Source organism: Peromyscus leucopus, chromosome 12 (genome assembly GCF_004664715.2).
Source record: "Peromyscus leucopus breed LL Stock chromosome 12, UCI_PerLeu_2.1, whole genome shotgun sequence".
NCBI classification, from domain to species: domain Eukaryota; kingdom Metazoa; phylum Chordata; class Mammalia; order Rodentia; family Cricetidae; genus Peromyscus; species Peromyscus leucopus.
Genome location: NC_051073.1, coordinates 40,254,693 through 40,282,221, shown reverse-complemented (window position 1 = coordinate 40,282,221; position 27,529 = coordinate 40,254,693). Strand labels below are relative to the sequence as shown.

Below are 27,529 nucleotides of genomic sequence, written 5' to 3'. Positions count from 1 at the left end.
CATACAATCAAAATAATATTTCAGTACAATTAGATTACCACCACAATTATGATTTTGGGGAAGCAAGTTAATGCATATCCTGTCTAAGGACAGAGAAAGCTTGATTTTATAACAGATGTCTAACAGATGCCTCAGCCATCCAAAGCAAGTAAGAGAATGTTTCATACAAAAGCTAAACTTAGCTTTTAGCATGTTAATCTTGTAACCTATTACCTTGTAATAATAGCTGAGGCAGTGGGAGATTTTGCAACAATCAGCAGTTTTTAAGAACAGCCCAACTGCAGCAAGAAGTCATCCATCTTGGCTAAGTTAGCTGACAGGATACATTCAAGATAAGAGCAACCTCCTCGTGGCTTACAGGCTAAAAACAATTTTGTTTTTACAAGTCTTTTCAACACAGTAAATTATAATATTCACCATCACACTTTTAGCATTATTCACACTGACACACCCAATAAATGTTGAAAGATTCCATTGGTGTGTACATGTTGAGAAGCATAGCTTAAAGCCAAATTTCCTCAGCCAGTGTTTTAGAATTGAAAATATTCAACATTTATGCTCTAAAGTACTTGGCATTATTTCAGAAAACTTGTTATAATACAGTTTTTTCGTGAAGCAAAATTATTATCATCCATAAAAGAATTCTATTGACCAAAGTATCCCTCCACAGTCCTCAGAGGGATCTTCAGTAGTCAACAGGTCCAGCTAATTTGAAGAAGATGGCAGCTGTTTTTCTAGGGGCTTGCCTTCTACCACACTAAACACATAGACATTTCTGCTCTTTTATGAAGACTGCAGAGTATTTGCACTTAACAGTTTTCAAATATATTTTAAATCTGATTCGTGCTACTTATTCCTACATGTCCGGCCAGGACTAGACATAGAATGCTGGCTTCAAGTTACTGTAGGTGACAGTTTACTTATTACATTACAACTCCGACTTGCAAAGACATAGAATCGGGGTACAGAGAGTCTAGTGTTACAAGATAGGGGTTTCCTGTGTTACTCCTTCACCTGCTTTAACAGGGTGACTTTGGTGGCTTTCAATGTAGCGTTCTCTTCTTACAGATACTACCACAATTCTCCTTTCCCAGTTTTATGGCTTTGTAACTGTACCCTGAGAACATCCCTTTTATCCTTTGGAAAGTTCAGGATAACTTCTGGCCATCTTTTTCCTCTCAGAGAACTGAAGCAATTGGGCACAAAAAGGAATTTCTGCAGTTTCCTCTTCAGTCTTCTGCATCATGGAGCATGCATTCACTTATTTGTCGTTAAATATAATCTAATATTTAGTAGATTTCAATAGCAGCAATATCACAAACCATATACATATGTATCAGATAAATTAAACAAATATTTGTCATAGTGTGGGCATATAGCATAGAAAAATCACTTTACATGATATATAAAATGAACTTATCCCAAATGATGTTACAAGCTAAGAATAAAACATGTAAATGCAAATGCCTTAACAAAATTAGAACACTGCTACAGAGTCATCCTCAGCCAGGTATTCTTCAGAAAAAAAGTTAAGAAACTGTCAACACTAGAAACTATTGTCATCTCCAAGGGGATTAAAAAATAATTTCATATAGAGTCAGATGTGAGTGACCATAGTCCAAGAACACAGACATGAGTTACCCTGAATTCCATGTTCCAACATGGTAACAATTTCATAACCTTTTATGATAACAGAGCAAAGAAAATGATATTCAAAACACTTTTCAAAGACATTAGTGGAAACATCAGGTAGGCAGGTTACAGAAAAGGGGGGAAACCTCAACTCCAGTCCTCTGATGCTTTCTTATCTATATTCATAGATTTCTACTGGGTATAGACTAAGGTTCTGTCTGTACATTCCCAAGGATTTACTTATAATCACAGAGATGTTAGGTCACATACAGAGTTAGGTAATAATCCGCTATAAATTGACAGGAGATGGTCCATGGTAATTTGGCTCTGCACTTGCAAAATTACAGGCTTGTGGTCATGGCTTCTTTCCATACCATTCACTAAACAAAACCATGAACAAAGATAATGCAAAAAAAAAAAGAAGGTTTATTTAGAGAGACTAGATGCCAGTCAAAAAAATCACATTTCGTCTTCTGATTCTTCTTGCTGTTCATGATTTTTCAGAAGTTGAGTTTCTGAGGTGCAGAGCTTGCTAAGTCTCCACTTAACCAACCTGAGTAGAAAGAAAATGATCTCTGGTTAGATGACATCTAAAATTAAACCTTAAGGTAATGTAAATCTATAGTAAAAACAACTTCAGATTATTTGTATACCTGGAGACACAACTCTAAAACGAAAATAATTTCTATTTAGCTTTGAGCTATTGAAAATTTATGTAGATTAAAGTAAGGTATAAGTAAACAGATAAAATATGGGTTTTCAAATTTATCACATCAGAACATAGTTTTGATTATTTCTAAAACAACTTCAACACAGTAAATTATAATATTCACCATCACACTTTTAGCATTATTCACACTGACACACTCAACAAATGTTGAAAGATTCCATTGGTGTGTGCATGTTGAGAAGCATAGCTTAAAGCCAAATTTCCTCAGCCAGTGTTTTAGAATTTAAAATATTCAACATTTATGCTATAAAGTACTTGGCATTATTTCAGAAAACTTGTTATAAATAGGAAAATCTATAATCTGTGCAAGCCCAGATGACTTTGACATCAGTGGAGTTCCCACATTAGGACCACAACAGTCTGTATATTACAAAAAGATGGTTTTTTTCTCCAAAGAATGTACATGGAGCCATTAACTTCCATATAGCTAATAGCCCAAGTTAACTTAAACCCCATGACAAGTCTGGGTTGGATTTCAGCTCTTCCTTGTAACTTCAAAGAAGTGCTTTTGTAAGCAGGCTATTAAACTGTAGGTGATACTCATATACACAATAAATTAAGATGTTGATAGAGGTGGCAAGCTCCTTTCCAGTAGATGGCCAACCCTCTAATCCATGGGCACATGAAGCAATAATTAGACTCAGTGGTAATTTAAAAAAAAAAAAGAAGAAGAAGAGGACATGGAATTGGGAGAGGGATATGTCTGAAGAGGTTTTGGAAGAATTAGAAGTGGAAAAATGGGGGTGGCGATGATCAAGATGTATTATATATTCATATGAAATTCTCAAAGAATCAATCGTTTTTAAAGTACACAGAAGTACTCTCCAACCTATTCCTGTTAGAATACTTTGAAAGAAACTCAAATGGAAGCTTAGAAGAAGTGGTGATTGCAATGACCAACTCTAGAAGGTCTAAAGCTTCTTAGTGACCAAAGCTGAGCAAGTTCTCTACTTCTGTGATGGGAGAAATATTTTTGTGAAACATACACAGTTTTTTCCTATATATGATTACCATAAGGGCATTGTATACTGCGACCATGTAAGTAGAACATAATTTCCATAAATTTTGAGATATATGCATACAAATTTAGTAAATGAAATTACCAAAATCATTCTCACTTTATGAGAAACTTCTCTAACGACCTACATTTTTATTTTAACTTTCTGCCTTCCATCTTTTGGTGAAGTTTGGGCCTGTCTCAAACAGATTCCCATCAGGAAGACAGGCAGGAAAAAGATGCGTTAGTGAATGAATGTACTTTTCACTTAAATATTTAAGATAAAAGACTTCCTATTTTCTCTCCTCCAAGACAAAGACTTGGTAGGCCTTTTTCCATCAGAGGGAACTGTTCTGGGGGTCTTTCAAATCTCCTACCAGGGAGGTGCAGGTGAATGTACTGCAGGATGATGCATGTGTCAGAGGGACATCACAGACAGCTATTCTAAGTATGAATCTCCATTTACTGTTTTGCTGGCAGTTTCTGTGTTTCCAGATAATTTTATACTATACTACTTCATCTTGTGGGGCAGTCGTAGAAAAAATTAATTCATGAAAAGGATTTGAACTTTAAGATTAACTCAGTTGAGTCTTAATGATCATATCTGATGAATGAAAGTCATTAACTTACCATGTAATAAGAGCATAATTAATTCCAATGATGGCATAGGTCAATGCATAATACAAGCAAAAGCATATGGTGAGAAACATAATGTTGCTATGATCAGACAGGTCCCATGCATGATCTCTGTTTTTGGGATACAGGACAAAAGCCATCTGTGTTTCAAAAAAAAAGCATATAGAATAACCAGACACATTATCAAAAACATTTATTCAGAGTACTTGATAACGAGATGATTGCCAGTGTCAGAGATAGCAAACATAAATCATATTTTCTACCTATTTTAATAACATGGACAATATTTACCTAGTCGTCTTTCTAAACTATCTCAAAAGAGTGATAACTCCTAAATGTACCATTGTTATTAATCCCCTCACTTGTCCCAGGTGCAGGGGACATCTCAGAAGAGGAGGCAGAAGAAATATAAGAGCCAGAGGATAGGGAGGAATGCTATGAAATGCTGTCATCTGATTATGACATGGCTGTCCCACTTGTGACCTCACAAAAGATATCGTTGTTTGTCCAAAACTAGCCACAAAATCAAGCCAAGCAAAATTCTGGTATATATGGAGGAAGTGCTTTCCAGGCCCTAACATTTACTGAGGAGTTGATAGTTGTGAGAGAAGAATCATTCTCTTTAGAGGGTGTGGCCACCAGTAGATTCCCCACGTTGCAGTGGATGATCCCATGCCTGTGCATTTATGGGAAGCACTAATTTGACTCAGTAAGTTTTCAAAAGAGAGAAAATGTGAAGTTGGGAGAGAGATGGGCTGGGGAGGGATTCGGGGACTAAGAGGGATGAAATAGTATAATGATATGAATATATGATGAATTATATGATCATAATTCATTGTGTACATAAATGAAATTCTCATGAATGAAGAAAGTTGTTTTTAATATGTAAATGATCAATACACAAATGGAAGATGAATGACATCATTGGAGAAAGGTAAATCAAAATGGCAGTGGGCTATAACTTGCTACTCACTAGAAGGGCAATCATCATAGTCAATTAAAAAATAGCAAATATTGGTGAGAGTGCAGAGGAACTGGAATCCTTAAGCCTATGAAATGAAACCGGTGAAAAAGATTGACAGTTTCTCAGAAAGGAAAATTTCAAATTGCCATACGACTAGCATTCTACGCCTAGGAATGCCTCCAAACATTCAAAAAATGTGTGCATAAATGTTCATAACAGCGTTATGAGTACCCAAAGATGAAAAAGAAATGAAATATTAATATATGTGATAACATGGATAAAACTTGAAGATATTATGTTGAGTGACAATGAGCAGAAACAATAGGCCATGTATTGTCCTATTCTCTTTCATGTAAAACATTCATAATAGATGGGGTTAGAAAACAAATTAGTAGTTGGCAGATCCTGGCACCAAAGAAAAGGAGAATAACTGTTAGTTGGGTGCAGGGTTTTCTGTGGTGATATTGTGTTCCCCAAAATATTATACACCCTAATAAACTTATCTGGGATCAGAGAACAGAACAGCCACTAGATATAGAGGCCAGAAAATGGTGGCACACCTGCCTTTAATCCTAGCATTCCAGAGGCAGAGATCCCTCTGGATCTCTGTGAGTTCAAAGCATCACTGGAAACAAGAGCCTTTAATCCCAGGAAGTGATGGAGGGAAGCAGAAAAGTATTTAAGGCGTGAGGATGAGGAAGTAGAGCCTGGTGAAGCTTTTAGGCTTTTGAGTATCCCTTCAGCTGAGATCAATTTGGATGAGGACAGAAGCTTCCAGTCTGAGGAAACAGGATCAGCTGAGGAATTGGCGAGATGAGGTGGCTGTGGCTTGTTCTGCTTCTCTGATCTTCCAGCCTTCACCCCAGTACCTGGCTCTGGGTTTGTTTTTATTAATAAGACCTTTTAAGATTCATGCTGCAGTTTCTTTGCATGGAATATAATGTTTGAGAGGTCAGTAGAGGTAGTAATGCATGACGTTATGAATAGAATAAATACTGCTCAATTTTATCCTTTAAAGTTGTGTGTTCTGTGAACTTTATCCCAATAAAATGATAGATGAGAAACCGATTGAATAATTTCAGGTCTCTAGAGTAAAATGAAATATAGGTATTGGATAATTATACAAATGATATGGTAAGTTGGTCATGTATCCATTGCAGTGCCTACAAGTTCCTTCCAATGGCCTTTTCAGAATTCATTATCATCTTTAATCTGTTATCTTCATTTCCCAAATAATGAATTTTTTTTACAGAAAAAAATAGGCACTTAGCCTATATTGAGTAAATCCTTAATTTCATTTCTTCCTTAAATTTTAAATAGTCTGAGTTAATCTGTAGAGACTGGGATTTTTTGCTTTAATCAGTTGTCCCATGTATAGATTCCCTGTGGTTGGAATGAGAACTACAACTTTTGTTATCTCATATATCTGATTAAGTGATATACACCATGTGCTATGCAGTTTATCCTCATTTATGCATGAGCTCTTTGCAATAATCTTTAGTCTTAAAAAAATAACTTCAATGGGGAGGTTTAATTATCTCTCCTAATATAAAGGGAAGTCTGGAGTTCAGAAACTTCCATAATTTTGACAATGATCAAAAATTTGTGAATGACAAAGGCAGTATTCCTCAGTGGGAATGCCTGTCTTCTGTCTCTACTGCACACTCTCCATCAGTATCCATCCTCTCTATATTGGTCAATATGGAAACATGGTGGACTGAACCACCAGGTCAGTCTGAGGCATCTCAGCAGTTTGAACAATCACAGCTAAGAAGGAAGTTGGTCCCATGAAGACATGTTACTATATTACCCCTAAAACACATATTTCCTACTGTGTTGACCATGATACTTGAAATACTTGAAATAACCTCACTACCCAAATACCTGCTTTCTGGTGGCTAAAAATCTCTAGAACACCCTATTTAAGCAACATACTGCTTCTACTGCTTCCATCCCAGATATTGTTTAAATCTTTAAGTGCATATCAAAGTACAATTTATCAGACATCATAAAATATGTAATCATTGATTAAAATTATATTTTCAACATAATATTGATGTTAGAGAGTTGATATCATCAAATGGAAAGAGGCTGAGAGTTGAGATCAAACAAATCCAGGCTTAGATCCTCGTTCAAGTTTTTTTGGTTGTTTATTTTTGGTCCTTTGTGAAACAACGTAAGCCCTAAAGCAGTAGTTCTCAACCTGTGGGTTACAACCCCTTTGGGGTCAAATGACCTTTGCACAGGGGTCACCTAAGACCATCCTGCATATCAGATATTTACATTATCATTTATAACAGCAGCAAAATTACAGTTATGAGGTCACAATGGAAATAATTTTATGGTTGGGAGTCACCACAGCCTGAGGAACTGTATTCAAGGGTCATAGCATTAGGAAGGTTGAGAACCACTGCTGTAGATGAACGCGAACAGTAACACAACATGAGGACTTGCATTAAAGTGTTGCAGCATTAGGAAGATTAGGAACCACTGTCCTAGAGCCAGTAAGTGATCTTAGGTAGAAATAAGAGGCTGCTTGACTTTCCCATTAGTCTGATGGCCAAAGTCTGAGTCTAGTAGAGATTTCATTCAAAACAGAAAAATGCATGTCACTGCTTTCATCTTCAGCATTTAACAGTTTTCCAGGCCCCACATCTATCAATGGAATTGGCAAAGGGATAGGGTGAAGATGTTGGTTTTGGTAGGGGGCATATGTGTTGTTTCTACCCTGTGTCAAGCATATTCATCTCTTGGTCTGTACTCATCCAGGATTCCTGTTTGAATTCCCATAATGTCCTGTATGTTGTGGCATTATTTCCACTAATATGAATGCCTGCCTGTTAAGCTAAGTTTATATGGAAATACTTATCAGAGAATTGCCTAGTTCCATTATTGTGTGAGCCTTGCAAAATAGTTTAATCTTCTAGAGTCTTCTAATAGATAAGTTAGACATGATAATACCTAACTGTTACATTATCATAAACAAAGTGAAATACAGTGTTCATAGAAATCCAATAAAAGATAAACATGGCATACACCTATAATCACAACACTAAGGATGCTGAAGCCTTGAATTCTAGGATGTTGAGTTCAAGGCCAACCTAGGATAACTAGTTAGACACTTTCTCAAAAGTATTTTTTTCAGTACAATGGCAACTATACACTTATTTCTCAATAAATAAAAGGTTCCTCCCTTGCTTACTTTCCATATGTTTCTGGAGCTTACTACTAATTAGGCTATAAGCCATCTTTTATCAAGAACTGATGATGACTAATATCAATTCAGAGTTTCTACAAGTGGATAACCAGCTGTGATAACAGTCACATTCTAGTTCCTGCTCAGCTGCTCTATCAGTGTTCCCACTAGGAAGCCTGAGGTCACTTAAAGACCAACAGTTTCACTATAGACAGCATGTTACAGGAAAGTCTCTGGACTCATAAGAAACTACCTCATCAACAAAGGAGAGAAGCCACGGGTAGAAACAAAATAGAGCCGGAGGCTTCAACTCACCTGATAGAACCACATCCCCTGTAGCATGGTGAGGCTTGACCTCAGGAGCTCCAGAACTACATTGTCCTTTGTGAGGAATTCTATGAAGGCAACCAGACCCGCCAAAAATACAGCAAAGCTCAACAGTTGGTGACCAAAGGTGTCCACCAATGACCGGCCATGTGTGTGATTGTAGAAAATGAAAGCTAATAGGGTAGAAAAAAAAGTGATTTTTTTTTTTAAATAAAAAACAAAGATAACAAACTCATCAGTTTTCTCTCCCACCTTCTTTCCCTCTGGAGCGACAGAATTTTATACACCTATACAACTGATTAAAGGAGGAGGTCCCACTGGGTCTCACGGAGTGCAGCTTTGCAGCTTTTGTCCGTTATCACTGCCTATTTAGAATGGAATCATTGAAATTCAACCTTCCTTTTCCTTCTCCAACCTTCATTGTCTCCTCTAACATGACATCTTCAACTAACTGTATTTAAAGGCATTATGATGCAGGCTGGTGAATAATAAACATGACAGGGCAGGGAGCTACAATTCACATGAATATGCAGGAGAATAAGCAGAAGCCAAAGCCTTGCCTTAAGGAATTCAGTGCCCTGAAATAAGTAAACACACCCATAATTCACACCTTGAAAAATGCACCAGTGCTATCTTCCAGAACTGATGATGACTAATATCAATTCAGAGTTTCTACATAATAGATAACCAGATGTGATAACAGTCATATTCTGTTATCTATATAGGAAACATATATAATAACTATAATGTTTCATTACATAAACATATTCCAGTTTCACCTTAATAGTTTTCACTAAACTAAAAGAGCAGGATGCTCATTAAAGATATAAGAACCAGGCTATTAGTTGTTGCAAATGTTTTCTTTTTTTTCTGGCCCTTGTCCTTAAAAAGCAACCATCAAGCACTACTTTCTTCACATGGAAGTGAAGAACAGGTGCCCCTAACCACCTGTAGCTCTCAGAGCTCCATAATTAATCTACTTTTTCACGTGTATAATAAATGAAGAAGAATCATTAAAGACCTTTTTCTCACCCACCTCAGTAATCTTGGAGAAAACAAATGAACAAAACATATGATTTATTTTTCATTAATTTTTCAAAATTAGGATTTCTACTTCTAATGTGATTGAAATTTGCAGACTCAACTTTCCACATCCTGGCAAAGCTTCACTGTATCAGTGATTTAAAAGCTGGTTGTCAAGAGGCAGAATCTATTCTGCTGCTAACAGCTAGCTATCCCAGCTGAGCACTCAGACTTCCATTACTCTGTGTTTAATTTTCATTATTAAAAGTATAAAGAAGATAATTGCTAAGAAAACAAAGAAAGAAGGTGATTCTTCAAGACAGATGTGAAACATGAATAAATCACATTAAATTGTTGTATCTGCCCAGTCTTGAGAATGAGTCAGAGAAGAACCATCCTTGGCATCCTACAGAGAATAGTCAGGTGCCTCAGTATGCCCCAGATACTTTGCCCTGTCAACCAGGACTGCACTAAGAAAGCAAAGATACTTTATTTTACAGGGCTACCCAGATGCTTATTTTGAGACAAATACAGAGAGAAAAAGAAAAGAAAACTCTACTCCACTCTACTTACCTTCCACAAAGAAGGCACTTGATAATGTTAACTTGACCAAAGAGACTGGAAGTGAACTAATGATGAAACATAAGATCTTGGTCCCACCTAGTATTGCAAAGAAGACATACATGGAAAGATGATGCCAGTGCAGAATTAGGGTCAACTTGGATTCTTTATCTGAGAACTGATGTATCTTCGAAAGTGCAATGTATAGACCAATTATTCCTGCAGAGAAGCATAACACCGTTGAGTAACACTCTACATGATTTTACCTAGCACACACATGCAGGAAGATATGACCTTGGCTTATTTCAATCTACTCTGTCCTCTTACAACATTACTTCCTCTTTGGGTGGTTCCCTAACAGTTTTGTAGTGACACTTTAGACATTCTTAGAGGTTCAAATGCTAATTGAGATATCCAATTTTATAGTCACAACCAATGCTGATCATTTTGGTTCAAATGTCTATTCCAACCTAATGTCCAAGCCTTATGAGACTATCCTCTAGAGGCTGACTCTTCATTTCCTAGCTACCAGACCTTTGGATAGCAACTAGGTAAAGGATTGGCCTTGGTTCCTGGGTTCAAAACAAAAATTCTTACGATTCAGCTTCTTCCAGCTAAGGATAAGCAAGAATCCCCAGTGGATGCAGCATGTGGTATAGTCAGTTTAATAAGCACTTGAACTTTCATAGAGAGGTTGGCTTACTTACTAACATATAGAAGTTTGCAGATAAATTCTTCTCTTTGGAAACAATTAGTGTGAGTCCTATCAAAAACCTCTTTTCATAAATAAAGCACAAAAAAACTTAATGGAAAAGCAGAAAGCTTTATCTTTTATAAGAGGCTACAGTGAAACTAAAAACAGACCATTTTAATGGAATTCTCTAAAGCAATGGAAAGGCTTCGTAAATTACTTGGCCAATCTGCTTTCTTTAATTCAGGAAATTAGAAAAAAAGAAAGGATGAGATCATGAAGCAAGGCCTTCCTCAGCCCTGACCCTCCTCCATAACCTCCTTGTAATGATTTATTGAAACTTTCCAACAATCACTTGATGATTTTGCATCACCTGCAAATGGTTTCTAATAGGGTTTATTCTTTCAAGGATCAGAAAAAAATTGATATGAAATTATTTCAGAAGATCTAACCAATTCCACAAAGGACATTCATCATGATTGAGTAGGTAAATTAAATACTACAATTAATTTATTAAGAAGTAGGCCTTCATATAAACCCAAAATACCATATTGCTAACAAATTATATCATATGGAAATTGTAATTAAAATATTTAATAAATATTTGAATAAAATATTCAGCTCTAGATTTTGTAAAAAAAAAAAAGAAGAAGAAAGAAAAAAACTTGTCAATGCATATAAAAATACCAAATTGAGAAAATACAACACAGTAAGTCAACTCACCTATTGATGCCATGCCAATAATCACAATTCCCTCCACAAGTTCTGCTCGAAAGAAGAATTCTTTGGTAATAAGGGAGGAAGACCTCTTTTGCTGTTTACAAACATGCTTCAGAATACTCTTTGTACTCCACCAAAGAGCCATGATAAGGAAAAGTGTTCCAGCAAGGAAATGACCTGGGAAATCCCCCGGGACCTACAAAGAAAAGAAAATACAGATGATAGATAATTCATTTCTGGAGCATCACCAAATCATTTCTCATCCCCAAAGAGCAGACTAGCTAGCTTCTGATGGTTTTAGCACATAGATCATATTATAGTATCAGCTATGCCGATAAAATTAAAATTTTATCTTGACACTTCATAGTGCACATTGTGTGAGATGTTTTAAATGCCATCTCTAGCCTATCCTTCACAGCATACCCATGAATAAGGGATTAATATTCCATTTTCAATTGAGGTATGTCTTTACAGGAGTTAAATGACTTCCCCAGATCTCACAACTATTAAGCAAAATTTTGTTGGTTTTAACACAAACCTCAAAATGGTTTCTTTAGAAGACAGTATGCAGTTCATTAACCACTTGTTTTTTTAAATATAAAAGAAAGTAATATGAAACCCTGACCTGATTGTTTAAGAGTTTGAAATGATGTGAAATTGCCTATGATTTTTTTCGACATACGTGATCTCAAAGTATCAAGGACCAAATGTGTGAGAGAGATTGTTAGCATTCATTTAACATTTGTGTGTTTTTCCACACACCTTCTCACCTCTCATGCAGGTGGATGGAAACCACTGTTTTAGTTCTAGCTAGCAGACTGAGTAAGGAATTGGCACATATCACTTCTAGGTTGAGTCACTGAAATTTACATGATTCCCTCAGCTCTTTCTTCTGCATTGGCAACTTTGGCATGCCCTGACTGCAACACAGGAGATTGTCAACATAGTACTTCAGATTTCCAAAGAAATAACCTTTCGTTGGTCAATGCTATAGGAAAGATGGTCTTGTACAGTGTGATTTTCTTTTTATTTTGTGTGCAGCCCTTTGTTCAACTATATTGTGCCATCAATGGAACAATGATGACACAATCTAGAATCATTCTATGGGCCTAATACTAGGCTAGTGCTAAGCACAGTTATGAAAGAGGATTTCAGGATATCCTCTGATCAGAAAACTAGGATTCCCCAGTTCAGGGCAGACCTTGTAGGCTATTCCTCTGTGATTTAAAGGAAGCTCTGAAGAAACTGTAAAGCTGACACAAATACTGTGAAGTATCATATCTCCAATTGCCATGGTTCACGGCATATTATAGCAAATCGCAATTAATAATTCAGACGTCGACCCATCAGATGAATAACTCTTTGATGGAGGAACCTCATCAACCAAGGCTTTTGAGGCCATAGAATCTGAAAACTGGTTGTTTCTGTCTATAATTTTTTCATGTGTTATTCTAACTCAACCTGGATTGGTAGTGTATTTTCTCCATTAATATACTGGGTACATTTATCTGTGGATGGTCAGGAAGAATATTTCTTTTCAAGTTCCATAATTTTGATCAATAGAAATAATACAAGGATATTTGTTATGGCTCAGTCTGACATAGGAAAGCAATGTTTTTTTTTTAAGATTTATTTATTTATTATGTATACAGTGTTCTGTCTGCATGTCCCTGCAGGCCAGAAGAGGGTGCCAGATCTCATTACAGATGGTTGTAAACCACCATGTGGTTGCTGATATTGAACTCAGGACCTCTGAAGAGCAGCCAGTGCTCTTAACCGCTGAGCCATCTCTCCAGACCCTTAAACCTTTTTTTTTTTTTTTTTTTTTTTCTGGTTTTTCAAGACAAGGTTTCTCTGTGTAGCTTTGCGCCTTTCCTGAAATTCACTCTGTAACTCAGGCTGGCCTCGAACTCACAAAGATCCACCTGCCTCTGCCTCCCCAGTGCTGGGATTAAAGGCGTGTTCCACCACCGCCCCCTGAAAGCAATATTTTTATACAATCAATTGACTTAAGACCTCAGAGCAAATTCAAAGTAGACTAGTTGCCCCTACAAATGACCCTCAAAAACAGCTTTCTATTGTAATATGCCATGGACCATGGCATTTTGTTCTTTCTTTTTTACTTCATCTTGAAAATTCTCGCCAGGCAGTGGTGACGCACGCCTTTAATCCCAGCACTCGGGAGGCAGAGGCAGGTGGATCTTTGTGAGTTCGAGACTAGCCTGGTCTACAGAGTGCGATCCTGGAAAGGCGCAAAGCTACACAGAGAAACCCTGTCTCAAAAAAAAAAAAAAAGAAAAAGAAAAAGAAAAAAGAAAAAAGAAAAAGAAAAGAAAAGAAAGAAAATTTTCTCTTCTTTTTTTTTTCTTTGTCTTTACACAGTTATATACATTCCCAGCAGAAAGCTCTTTTTGAGGGTCGCATTACATTTCTTGAGTAAACAATAAGTAACAGAATCATTCTAATAACACACATAAAATCACACCATTTCTCTCAGATTTGGAATGTTATGCTGACTGGGTAGCCAGCATGGCAGAGAATGGCTGTCAGCCAAGCTCCCTGGTGAGCAGATGGAAGGCACATAGCACTTGAGTGCTCCACACCTTCTCAGGGCTCAATGACCTTGAAAGCATCCTAGGACCTAAACATAAAGTTAGTTGGCTGAACCTTGAGTCTTGCATCATAAAACTGAGATTAGAAGTTTGGAATCCACAAGGATGACCCCACCTGGGAGTGCTGGCAGTGGTCTAGAGGGTGCCTGGACTGGTCTACTCTGGTGACCAGTCTAGTGAATACCCTAACCATCATCATAGAGCCTTTGTCCAGTGACTGATGGAGGCAGATGCAGAGATCCACGGCCAGGCACCAGGCTGAGCTCCAGCTCATCTCCAATCGATGAGAGAGATGAGGGATTCTGCAGGCAGGGGGACGACGAGATCATGATGGGAGGACATACAGAGATGACCGGCCACACTGGTGGAAGCCCATGAACTGTAGACTAGTGGCTGTGGAGCCCCCAGAGGACTGGACTAAGCCCTCTGGATATGGAAGACAGTTCTTTGTCTCAAACTGTTTGGGGGGCCCCCAGACAGGGGGATCAGGATCCATCACTGGTCTATGGGCAGGCTTTTGGGAGCCTAGTGCCGGTGGTGTGACGCCTTGCGCAGCCTTGGTGCAGTGGGGAGGGGCTTGGACCTGCCTAGGCTCAGTGTGCTGGGCTCTGCTGACTCCCCATGGGATACCTTGATTTGGGGGATGTAGGAATGTGGGGTGGCTTGGGAGGAAGGGCTGGGGGTGGGAGGAGGGAGGAGGGAGGAAATGGGATCTGTGGGTGGTATGTAGAGTGAGTAGAAAATTTCTTAAAAAAGAAAAATGAGCCGGGCGGTGGTGGCGCATGCCTTTAATCCCAGCACTCGGGAGGCAGAGCCAGGTGGATCTCTGTGAGTTCGAGGCCAGCCTGGGCTACCAAGTGAGCTCCAGGAAAGGCGCAAAGCTACACAGAGAAACCCTGTCTCGAAAAACCAAAAAAAAAAAAAAGAAAGAAAAAGAAAAATGAGGCCGGGTGGTGGTGGCGCACACCTTTAATCCCAGCACTCGGGAGGCAGAGGCAGGCGGATCTCTGTGAGTTCGAGGCCAGCCTGGGCTACCAAGTGAGTTCCAGGAAAGGCACAAAGCTACACAAGAGAAACTCTGTCTCGAAAAAAAAAAAAAAAAAAAAAAAAAAAAAAAAAAAAAAAAAAAGAAAGAAAGAAAGAAAGAAAAATGAAAAAAAATTAAAAAGAAAGAGTCAGTTGCTGAGAGAATCTGTGCAGGGAGTTATGTCTTTAATGTTATCAGCCAGACTTCTGCAAGTGAAGAACTGGCACTAAAGTTGCTTCATGCTGACCTTGGTTCAACAACCAAACACCTGGGAATCTGTCCTTGTGTGATTCTTTTTCAGGGGCAACTGGTCTACTTTGAATTTGCTGAGGTCTTAAGTCGGCTAATTATGTGAAAAGCTATCTTTATAACAGAAAATACTGTTATTTTCCTATGTCAGCCTGAGCTATGAAAAATATCATCACACTATTTCTATTCATCAAAACTATACAGTTTAAGAAGAAATTATCTGCCTGACTATCTACAGATAAATATGCCCAATATACCATGGCAAAAATACACTACCAATCCAGGCTGAGTTGTAATAGTACATGAAAAAATTACAGACAGAAACAATCAGTTTTCAGATTCTATGGCCTCATAAGCCTTGCTTGATGAGGTTCTTCCATCTGAGACTTACTCATCTGATGGATTGACATCTGAATTATTAATTGCCATCTGCTATAATATGCCATGGACCATAGCATCCAAAAAAAGACCTCAGATGCTTCAGTCTACCTTTAAAACATCCAAATCATCTAAGAGTCAGATTCAGTATATCTCACGGCAGTAAGCATAGGTTCCTGTCCGAACTCTATGGAATGGTTCAGGCCCCCATCTTTTGGCTTCTCTGAGCACTAGTTCTTAATAAATAAAAAGAGAAGTTATCCCCTGATAATATAAGTGAAAATTGGCATCATTTCTTTGCCCGTTAATTTGACAGTTAATAGAATAGTTGAGAGTCCACTCACTTCATAGTACAGCAATTCTGTTTTTAGCACATGCCCTAGAATATACAGGTCCGCTTCTCTTGTGTATATGTGAAAAAATGGCATTGCTACATCAAATGTGGAAAATAAAACCACAACTACCTTAATTTAACTCACCCATAGATAAATTAATAAATAATATGCTATAACATAGATACAATGTGATTATGGTTAAAGTATTTTTTAGACAAATAAATGGCCCCTTCTAAGTTTGGCAGTTGTGAATATAACTGCTATTAACACTCATGTACAAGTTATAGTGTAACTATAATTTCATAATTTATTTCAGTAAATAATTACATCTGGAAGTGTACAGTGATTCTTAATTTTAAGTGTTTTATATTTTTAATTTATTATTTGAGATTTTCATGTATGCATCTAATGCATTTTGATCATATTCACTCCCCAAACCCCCTCCAAAGCCTCCCAGACACTTCTATATCCCCTTCAGGTTCCTTTTTTTAAATAGCTCACTGAGTCCAGTTGACAAAGCCCATAAATGCGTGGGCCATCCACTAGAGCAAGGCCAACTCACCAAGGCAGCTCAGCTAAAGAAAACTGGCTATTTTACCTAGCAGCATTAACTGTCAATAACTCTACAGGCAGGGTGGGGCTCATGTGCTTCCCTACCCTTGCGCAGAGATTTTTTTTTTTAATTATTAAGGTGGAAGGAAAATTCAAGTTTCAAAATAATGCTATACCTTGGTGTAATTTACATACCATTAAAACACCTGAAATATAATATGATTCCTTTATAATAGTTTTCCTACCAAAGCAACCTACATATTCAGTGCAATCACCATGAAAATTCTTCCCAGAAATCAAAAAGATAAAAATGGAGATATATAGGCGGTGGTGGTGTATGCCTTTAATCCCAGCACTTTGGAGGCAGAGCCAGGAAGATCTCTGTGAGTTCGAGGCCAGCCTGGTCTACAGAGTGAGATCCAGGACAAGCACCAAAACTACACAGAGAAACCCTGTCTTGAACAACAACAAAAAAAAGAAATGGAAATGTAAGAGTCTAAGCTAAAACAATTCTGAATAACAAAAACAAAAAAAATAGCTGGAGGTATTACCATCCCCAATTTCAAGTCATAGCATAAAATTATAGTAATAAAAACAGCATGGTACTTGCTGGCATCACAAAAAGAGGTTTATTAATCAATTGGATATAATCAAGGACCTACATATAAACCCACACTCCTATTGCCACTTGATTTTTGACAAAGAAGACAACAATATACATTTGAGAAAACATCTTTAATAAATGGTGCTGGGCATACTAGGTATCTGCTTGTAGGAAAATGAAAATAGATCCATATCTATCACCCTTCACAAAACTCAACTTCAAATGGATAAAGGACCTCCACATAAGACCTGATGCCTTGACTCCCATAGAAGAGAAAGCAGGGAATAGGCTTGAACTCACTGGTACAAGAAATGACTTTCTGAACAGGACCCCAATAACATCGCCGTTAAGACAATAAGTTAGACCTTATAAAATTAAAAAGTTTCTGTACAGCAAAGGACACCATCACTCAAGTGAAGAGACAGCACACAGAATGGAAAATAATCTTTACCAGCTTTACATCTGATAGAGACTTAGTATCTAGAATACATAAAGAATTCAAAAAAATTTAAAAAACGAAGAAACAAATATGCCAATTTAAAACTGTAACATAGTACTAAACAGAGAGTTCTCAAAAGAAGAAATACAAATGTCTGAAAAATATTTTTCAAATGTTCAATATCCTTAAACAGCAATGAAATACAAACTGAAACTTCCTTGAGACATTCATAAAAATAAAATATTTTACAATTGTCATTATAGGGTGAAAAATAACAAAAATGGAAGAAATACTCTAGTTTAGACTCTTGGATTCTACATTACTGTGGCAGGCAGAAGAACTGTGTTGTCTGGTCTTAAAGGCCAGCTGCTCCTTTAGGATCCCTTGAAGAGCTCATTAAAAACAACCAATATCATTGCCTACTTGCCCATACCCTGCCCATGCAACATCTAAACTCCAGGCCTAGCCAAATTGCATATACTGTCCTGAGCTTCCTGAACCCTCACATGCCTTCACCCTCCCCAATTCCCAGACCTACCTCAGGTCACATGACCTGTGAACCAGCTCAGTATAAGTCCCACCCTCAACTTTCCAACCCTCCAGGCTTGAACTCAGTCACATATCCTGTGCATCATCCCAGTCCAGTGAGTCCCAGACACTAACATACCTGACAAATACTCAACGTCCAGACCTAGCCCAGGATACACTTTTGTGTGTGTGCCTGCCCAACCTGGTGAATCCCTGGAACCAAACCTATCCAGAATATCCCCAACCCAAAGGCCTAGCCTAAGTTACACAGCCTGTACGCTGGCCTACCCTGCTGAGTGTCAGACATGCTGGCCCACCCAAGTCATCCTCACACCACCAGGTAAAGTTTGTACATTTGTCCCATTTGTATGCCTTCTGGCTTATCACTGAATTGGAATCACCCCCATTCCTCCAATCCAAAGTAAACAAAGTATCTGAAGAATTGACCTACCAACTCCTCATACTTATCTGAAATTAACTAAGCTTGGTCAACAAGATAAGCAAACTTCCACTCAATAGAGGCATCCTAGAATCTCAAATCAGACATACAGCCAATGAAAGAAGTCTACATGTCCGAGTCTCATCACAAAAACACAAACAGTATGAAAGGCCAAAGCACTATGTCTCACCATCAAATCCACCATCCTATACAAATATTTTCCAGTGAGAATTAACTAGGTGAAACTTAGTGTAGTCATATCTTTTTTCTGAAAATACCTTTTACTTCCAAGTAGACTGAACTTCTACCAGACCTGACAATTAACTTAATAAACTGCTTTGAGATCATTTAAAGCTATTCACTCCAGCTTTGATCCTACTGTGTTCCCAGCCTGCTTACGTCCAACCTAGTTTGAAAAAAACAATGCAATAAATTTTCCTATGCTTTGCACTTCCCATGTAATCAGCTTTTAGAACCTACACTAAAAACATAGCTCTAGGGTGGTGGCTGTGCAACCTTCAATCCCAGCAGTCAGGAAGCAGAGACAGGAAGATCTCTCTGAGTTTGAGGCTAGCCTGATCTACAAAGTGAGAGCCAGGGCTGTTACACAGAGAAACTCTGTCTTGAAAAAAAAAAAAACAGAAAAAGCATAACTCTGTAGTGGATATTTGTTTCATCTATGACCTAGCCCCTAGGGTATGGCCTCTTGACTAGCTTAAGACCTGAAAAGCACATACTCAGGGCCCTTTTCTCTCGTATCTTCTTGGATCTGGTGGCATGATGCAAGGCAGGACCGGTCCTCAGCCTTCCAGGACTCTGTGACAGATTAGCCTTATTCTGCGTTAGTGTGTTTTTACTCCATATAATTTCTTAATAAATAGATTCATTATTCAGTAATCCGTGGATTTCCTGGCATATAACTGTAATTTCAAACTATGTTCTCTCCCATGCCATAACCCAGAAAAGAGAGAGAGAGAGAGAGAGAGAGAGAGAGAGAGAGAGAGAGAGAGAGAGAGAATTGTGGTAACCAGGTGCTGAAAACAGCCAACAGAACAAAAGCAACCTCAAACAACAAATATCTAATAACAAACACACTTAGAAAGAGATCATGAGAACACTCCCATTCTCAGCAGCATCAAAGACAATAACATATCTGGGAATAAGCCTAACCAAGAAGGCAAAGGACCTCTACAAGAAAAACTTTAAATCTCTGAAGAAAGAAATTAAGGAATATACCAGAAGATAGAAAGACTCCCCAATGCTCAGGGATTGGTAGAACTAATATTGTGAAAATGGCCAATGTACAAAAAGCAACTTATAGATTCAACCACAACCCAAATCAAAATCACCATGATGTTGTTTACAGAAACACAAAAAAAGTCTTAAAATTCGCATAGAACCACAAGATATCTCAGAGAGTCAAACCAATCCTGAACAGAAATAACAATACTCTAGAGATTACTTGACCAGGTTTCAAGTTATATTACAGTTAGAGTAGGAATAACATGATACTGGCAAAAGCAACAGACAACCGAACAAAATAGAAGACCCAGATAGGAGTACATATATCTATAGCAATCAGATATTTAACAAAGATGCCAAAACAAACACTGGAACAAGATAACATCAAATGGTGCTGGGGAAACTGTAATATAATGAGATTAGTCCTGAATCTATCATCATGCACAGTAATTAACTCCAAATGGATCAAAGACCTCACTATGAAACCTGCAATGCTAAAACTCATAGAAGAAAACATAGGCAATGCCCTACAAGATGTGGGTATAGGGAAGAGCTTTCTGAATAGGTCTCCATTTGTCAAAGAATTAAAGTCAGCAATTGGCAGGTGGGAGTTCATAAAACTAAAAAACTTTGTACAGCAAAGGAAACAGTCAACCAAATGAAAAGGAAGCCCACGGAATAGGAGAGAATCTTTGCCAGCTATATATCTGACAGGGGATTAATATCCAGAATATACTAAGAAACAAAAAAAAGTTAAAACAAATGACCCAACCTATCTAAACATAGAGTTCTCAAAAGAAAAAGTGTCCAACAAAAGTCTTTAAAAGTGTCCAGCCTCAGCCGGGCGGTGGTGGCGCACGCCTTTAATCCCAGCACTCGGGAGGCAGAGCCAGGCGGATCTCTGTGAGTTCGAGGCCAGCCTGGACTACCAAGTGAGTTCCAGGAAAAGGCGCAAAGCTACACAGAGAAACCCTGTCTCGAAAAACCAAAAAACAAAAACAAAAAAAAAAAAGTGTCCAGCCTCCCCTGCAACTGAGAAAGTGTAAATGAAAACTCTGTATCATCTTACCCCAGTCAGCATGGATAAGGTCAAGAAAACAACTGACAACAGATGCTGGAGGGGATGTGAGAAAGAAGAACCTACATCCACTGTTGGTGGAATTACGAACTGCCACAGCCACTCTGGAACTCCATGTATTGAATTCTCAAATGGCTAAAAGTCAAGCTACCATATGACCCAGCTATACCACCCCTTGGCCTGTGCCCAAAGGACTCAACATCCTGCTCCACAGATATTTGCTCAACTACGTTTGTTGGTACTCTATTCACAATAGCTGGGGAGTGGAAACAACCTAAACATCATTCAGCTGATGCCTGGATAATGAAAATGTGCTACATCTATACAATGGAATAGTATTAAGCTGTAGAAAATGATATAATGATGTTTGCAGGTAAGTGGTCCTAGAAGATATTATACTGATTGAAGTAACCCAGACCCAGAATTGCAAATGCCATGTGTTCTCTTGTATTTGCAGATCCTCACTATGAATCTTGATACATGAGTATACCAACTGGAGTAATCACAGAAACGTGGAAATTAAAAAGAACCAATGAGGGGAATAAGGGACTCTAAAGAGATGGATAGTGTGCCGGGCGTTGGTGGCGCACGCCTTTAATCCCAGCACTCGGGAGGCAGAGCCAGGCGGATCTCTGTGAGTTCGAGGCCAGCCTGGGCTACCAAGTAAGCTCCAGGAAAAGGCGCAAAACTACACAGAGAAACCCTGTCTCGAAAAACCAAAAAAAAAAAAAAAAAGAGATGGATAGTGGAACATAGTTGCTATGAAGAGGGAAATGGAAAAAAGGGGCAGAATTTTCTGGGGATGGAGGAGGAAAAATAGTACTGAGGAAGGAGAGAGAGACAAGGAACACTAAGGATGACTGAAAAATCCATAGGGGAGCATAATACTTTCTGTTGACTTAAAGACATATAAATATTTATGTACACATGCATAAATAATTTAAGTGAAGTTATGCCACTTGAGGTGTGCTCCAGAAGACATAGACTATCTAAAAATATCTCCAGTACCAGGCTTGGGAAACTCTCCCATTGAGTTGTTGGTCAGGAGAGCCCAAGAGATTTCCCCAGAACAACATAGGCTACTGTCAGTGCCCTTGGTTGCCTCCAAGAACTTGAAAGTAAGACCCCATTGCTGAAGACACCACACACTTCAGACACGGGACTTAGGGGACTAGAACTGTAACTGATCTGAAAGCCTCCTCCCCAAAGACTAATTCACATAGTATTCCAAGGTGCCATGCCAGCTGCCAAGGGAGAAACACACTCCATAGTCCTACCCACCTGTAAAACCTACAAACCAAAACAATGACAAGCATGGCAAAATATCCCAAAAGTAGAGAAGTAGCATGTATATCTTAGAATAGCCAAAACCCATCTAATTAGACGTAATACCCACTAAATAGGAATACATTTGTGTATAGTACTGTAGTCCTAGGCAAGTACTGGTGACTGATGAGGTCATAGATTCCAGAAGATAACTTACTGCTTCCACCTTACTAAGCCAGTTCAATTCCCACCTGCGTTCAAAATAACTATCCTTTGTAACAGAAATCTTAAAAAGTCTTATTAATTAAATCAAACCTAAGGCCAGTTATTGTGGTGAATGCTGGGAGATCAGAGAAGCAGAGCAAGCCACAGCTACCTCACCTTGCCAGTTCCTCAGCTGATCCTGTTTCCTCAGACTAGAAGCCTCTGAGTCCTCATATCCGAATGGATCTCAGCTGAACTGCTGCTCAAAAGCCTAAAGGCTTAACCAGTCAAAAGCTTCTAGTTTCTGGTCTTCACACCTTATATATCTTTCTGCCTTCACTCCCTGGAATTAAAGGCTCACTTCTTGGGATTAAAGGCATGTGTCACCATGCCTGGCTGTTTCCAATGTGGCCTTGAACTCACAGAAATCCAGAGGGACTTCTGCCTCTGGATGCTAGGATTAAAGGAGTGAGTGCCACCATTTTCTAGCCTTTGTATCTAGTGGCTGTTCTGTCTCTGACCCCAGATAAGTTTATTAGGGTGCACAATATTTTGGGGAACACATCCCCAAAGAGGTGGTGTGGGGCGGGTGGTTTTTTGGTCTTTTAATGGGTTTTGGGTCTGGGATAATTTTCATTGTTTAGGAGGATTGGTTACAAGTTATTGTTAAGGGTTAGGAAAAGGGCTAAGCAAAGGAGATTAGATTTAAGGTTCTTGTTTTTTTTTAAAAAAAAAAAGAAGAAGAAGAAAAAGACAATTACTAGTTTTAAATACTTTACATTGGATTGGATTGTTTTATATTGTATACAAATTATATATATTGAGATTGATATTGTTAGAAAATGCCATACATATATTTCTAATCTTGTTCAAGATATTGTACTTATATAATTCATTTAACAATTAATGCAATTTGCTGATCCTTGAATGTTATTATTACCAACTATTAGGATAAAAAGAAATGAAAGTTAGTAGTTGGACATTACAATAGAACTTGTAGTCATATTAGATATGTCTTCAAGATTGAGCAGATATATTTTAGATAGACAGGTCATCTTCAAACCCTTCAAAAATCTACAGAATATGGCATTTAAAATGTTTTAATAACTTAGAAAATTTTTCTTTTTGTTATGACTATGAGACATGTTGGCTCCGGGCAGTACCAATCTACTTCAGAGAAAATATGGGCATTGAAGAAACTGCGTATGGAGTTAACTTTCATTGTGGCAAAAGTTAGCCACTGGACAACAAAGTATCCTTGAATCAACTGCTGACAAACAAGACAAAATGGACAGACAGGACGCGAAACAAAGGACTACCGATTCTTGCCAAAACAAGTGTGGTTATGGCTTTAACAAAAGGCATCTTCTAAGGCCAGAACAATATGGCATCATCCCTGAAGTGGCCTTTGCAATCCGGAAAAGGTACTGTGCCCTTTTCTTCTAAGGCAGCTGAACAGGCAGTGGGCCGATGGCTTCTGAAATGCAGTGGAACTGCATCTTATCTTATCAGATAAGATAGCTGAAGCAGTTATTCTTGAAGAGTAACTAAGCTGACAGAGTCTAACCCCTCAATAGTAGACTGGCATTTAATAGAGGGATATGAGAAGAACGGGATGCCAAGATGAAGACACACACACACACACACACACACACACACACACACACACACACAGCCAAGAAGAATGGACAGCTGAATTAAAAAACTGTCAACAATTTCCAGAATTTAAAATCCTGAATCATGACAGGACACTAGTGGAATTCAGGTGTTTCTGGTACATGGACTGCTCTCACCAAATGTGAGGTTGAACTGTTGACCTTGTATACATCCTACTTCACAAATGAGTCTGTCAGATACACTAAGCCTATAGGCTGAAGATGATGCACCAACACTACAGAGAAATCTTGGGTGACTGTCCAGGCAGCTGGCTGTTTCTGTCAACTCACATTTTTTATGGAAGCTGCCTGTGTGCACTTCCTGTTTTTATTTTTTATTGGGTAATATTATTTCCTTCTTGGGTCTCTGAGGGAGTTGAAGATTAGATAGTTATAGTTGAAGATTAGATAGTTATAGTTTTCCTTGTTGAGAATTTCAGAAAAGAAACTCACTAAAGAGTAAGTGTATAAATTTGAAAGACGTTATAAGACAGTTATGTTAGTAATATAAGCTAGGACAGAAAGTAAATCAGGTACATTTTGGACTTACCAAAATAAGATAGATAATGGAATTATTTTCTCTGAATTTGTCAAATGCAAATGGACTAGATATTGCTTAGGTATTTATTGCTTGTATATATGGTATATAGTTATTGTACTTTTGTATATAGTTTTTCTTATATTAGTTATAACTTTTTCTTTTTATTAAAATAGAAAAGGGGAAATATAGTGATATTTTATTTGTACTGAAATGTGATTTTATTTATATGTTAATAAATAAAGTTGCCTGGGGGTCAGAGCTAATAGCAAGCCATACCAGAAGCCAGGTGGTGGTGGTGCACATCTTTATTCCCAATCACATGACAGGCAGTTCTCTGTGTGTTCAAGGACACAGCCAGCATGGAGACACACACCTTTAATCTCAATACCAACCATAGAAGACCTGGAGGTCTGTACAGACAGGCAGTGAAGAGGAGGTCATGTGGTTGGGTTTACAACCAATGAGAAGGCAGAACAAAAGTCAATAAAAAGACAGATACACAGGAAATAGGTCTCTTGCTGAAGGGAAGGACAACAGCCGCAAGAAGGGTAAGAAGGTAGTTTTATGATACTGCTCTGACCTCTTGGGCTTTTAACTCTACATTTGTCTCTGTGTTTTTTATTTAATAAGACTTTTCATCTACAACCCTTATTAACAACAGATAAGTGTAGCATCTCCCCCTCATTAAAGATGCCATGTGTTCTTTTATTTGTGAATCCTAGCTATGGATCTTGATACATGAGTATACCAACTAGAGTAATCACAGAAACATAGAAATTAAAAAGAACAAATGAGGGGAATAAAAGGCTCTAAAGAGATGGATAGTTCTTTTGGCAGCAGATAACAACAGAAAGCAACTGATTGAAATGCAGAGAACTGTCCTTGGGAGCCCCCCACCACAACTGATGCATGTACAACACAATTCCTACACTTAAGGCTCGGAATATTGAGGAAAATTGTAAGAGCTGAAATGTCCCAAGAGCCAGAGGATCAGGAGGTCTGCTATTCGAAAGTGTTTTCTGTGTATGGCACAGTAGGTATACCCAGAAAATCTTAACAATGTGGTCACCTAAAGAACACCAGCACAGTGACAACACCAGTTGACATGTAGATGAGGGAAATCTCATAAGGTCCATCCCACCCCAGATGAAGAGCTACAGGAAATAAATGGCTGCCAAGAGAGGAAGAATCACTCTTCTCCAGGGAGGAGCCACCTGATGGGTTATCCGATCCCAAGTGTGTAGGGGGCACAGAGGTCTCTGTGCTCACAGACATGCACCAGGGGAACCCAGAATGTTAAGCACACATGGTTGTTCCTTCAAGGGAAGGAATACAAAACCCACTTTCCACACAGGCTGGGGCTGAAGTGCCTTCTAACCTAGTGACCCCTGTGTAACCTGGGTCGCTGGAGAGACTTTCTGGCACCATGCCCTCCTCCAGACCCTTCTGGTAAGCTTGTTTTTCTCCGTCAAACTCTAGAACCTACCTTTACAGATAGTGTTACACGAACTTTGCAAAGACTTCGGATGTAGTCGCATCTGATCTGTGTTTAGCTTACAAACACAAAGATTAGGCATGCTTTGTTGTACGTGCAGGACTGAGTTCATCATCACAATAGTTTTCACCAGATTGTCCTGTGTATAAATATGTCTAAAATAAGCCACTTCGGGTCAGACTCCCAATGTTTGAACCAACACTGGGTACCAAGTCATGTGGTGCTGAATCCCCTTTTTACCCCCCTTGGTCATCACTCTGCTGCCTGTGAAGGTCACAGAGACCTCCGCACAAGTGGTCAGACCGAAACACATACACGAATGAGTGACACTAAACATCATTCAGAAAGTTGAATTTTATATATATATATATATATATATATATATATATATATATAAACAAAGAAGTGGTATTGAATTTTAGAGGCAGTAGAGCAGACATAGGAAGAGTTAGAGAAGAGGAAGGGAGAAATGATGTAAGTATAGTACTCATGTATGAAATTCTCAGCCAAAACAGTTAATGGTTAGCATTAATACACACACACACACACACACACACACACATACACACACACACAGACAAAGACACACACACACACACAAACACACACACACATCAAGACCATTAATACACACACACACACACACACACACACACACACACATCAAGACCACAATCCTCAGAGATTCTGCTTCAATTAGTCTAGACAGACACAAACATGACCACCACCAAATCCTTCCAAAGAATCTGTTAAGGTGCTGTCTAGAATAATGTTTATATACGAGGGTCATCTCTTCCTCAGTTACAAAGCTAAGGATAAGCAGGCATAATAGACATTCTTGTACCACAGCAGGGACTGCCTAACATCAGAGGTTGTTTCTGCTTCAAACCCAAAGCTCTCCAGGAGGTTGCCTCATTCATTCCCAGGCAGAGATTGAGATGGTTTCTGTGTCTAGGGTACACCTGGGGGACCTGAGAGACACTGAGGGCAACCTACTCTGCTGAGCCTCATTGAGATAGGGCGCAGCATGTTTTCCCCAGTGTGAACAGGGGAGAGGGTAGCATTGTGAGCAAAGTTCTAATTCTAGAGTCCACCAATCAGAGGAATGGTAAGAAACTAGAAAGGCTGGTACTGCCAATGGAAAGTTCTGATGTGTTGTGTAGTTTAATAATGATCAAAGTTTAATTCTTAGAGCACTGGCTCTCAGCCTAAGAAAACTATATTTTGAGCCATGCACAAAATATCCAGAAAGTCATACAAGTATCAATGATATCTAATCTTCACCCATAGCCTAGTAAATGAATTTCTAGGAGTGAAACATAGGACTGACTAACTTACTCACTCTTCCTTCCTTCCTTTCTTCCTTCCTTCACCCCTTCTTCCCTCCCTTCCTCCCTTACTCCCTTTC

At 38.5% G+C, this 27,529-nt stretch overlaps 1 protein-coding gene across 1 annotated transcript in view; it reads right to left on the bottom strand.

Annotated features, from left to right (window-relative positions):
* Positions 1–899: 899 nt before the first annotated feature.
* Positions 900–27,529, bottom strand: part of LOC114691962 (transmembrane protein 45A-like) — a 55,360-nt gene continuing 28,730 nt past the window's right edge. The window contains exons 4-8 of the mRNA XM_028867555.2: positions 11,481–11,673; positions 10,079–10,285; positions 8,471–8,655; positions 3,990–4,135; positions 900–2,185 (exon numbers count right to left, since the gene is read on the bottom strand). Coding sequence (XP_028723388.2) covers positions 2,092–2,185; positions 3,990–4,135; positions 8,471–8,655; positions 10,079–10,285; positions 11,481–11,673 — 825 coding nt within the window. The 3' untranslated portion in view covers positions 900–2,091. The remainder of the gene's footprint in view (positions 2,186–3,989; positions 4,136–8,470; positions 8,656–10,078; positions 10,286–11,480; positions 11,674–27,529) is intronic.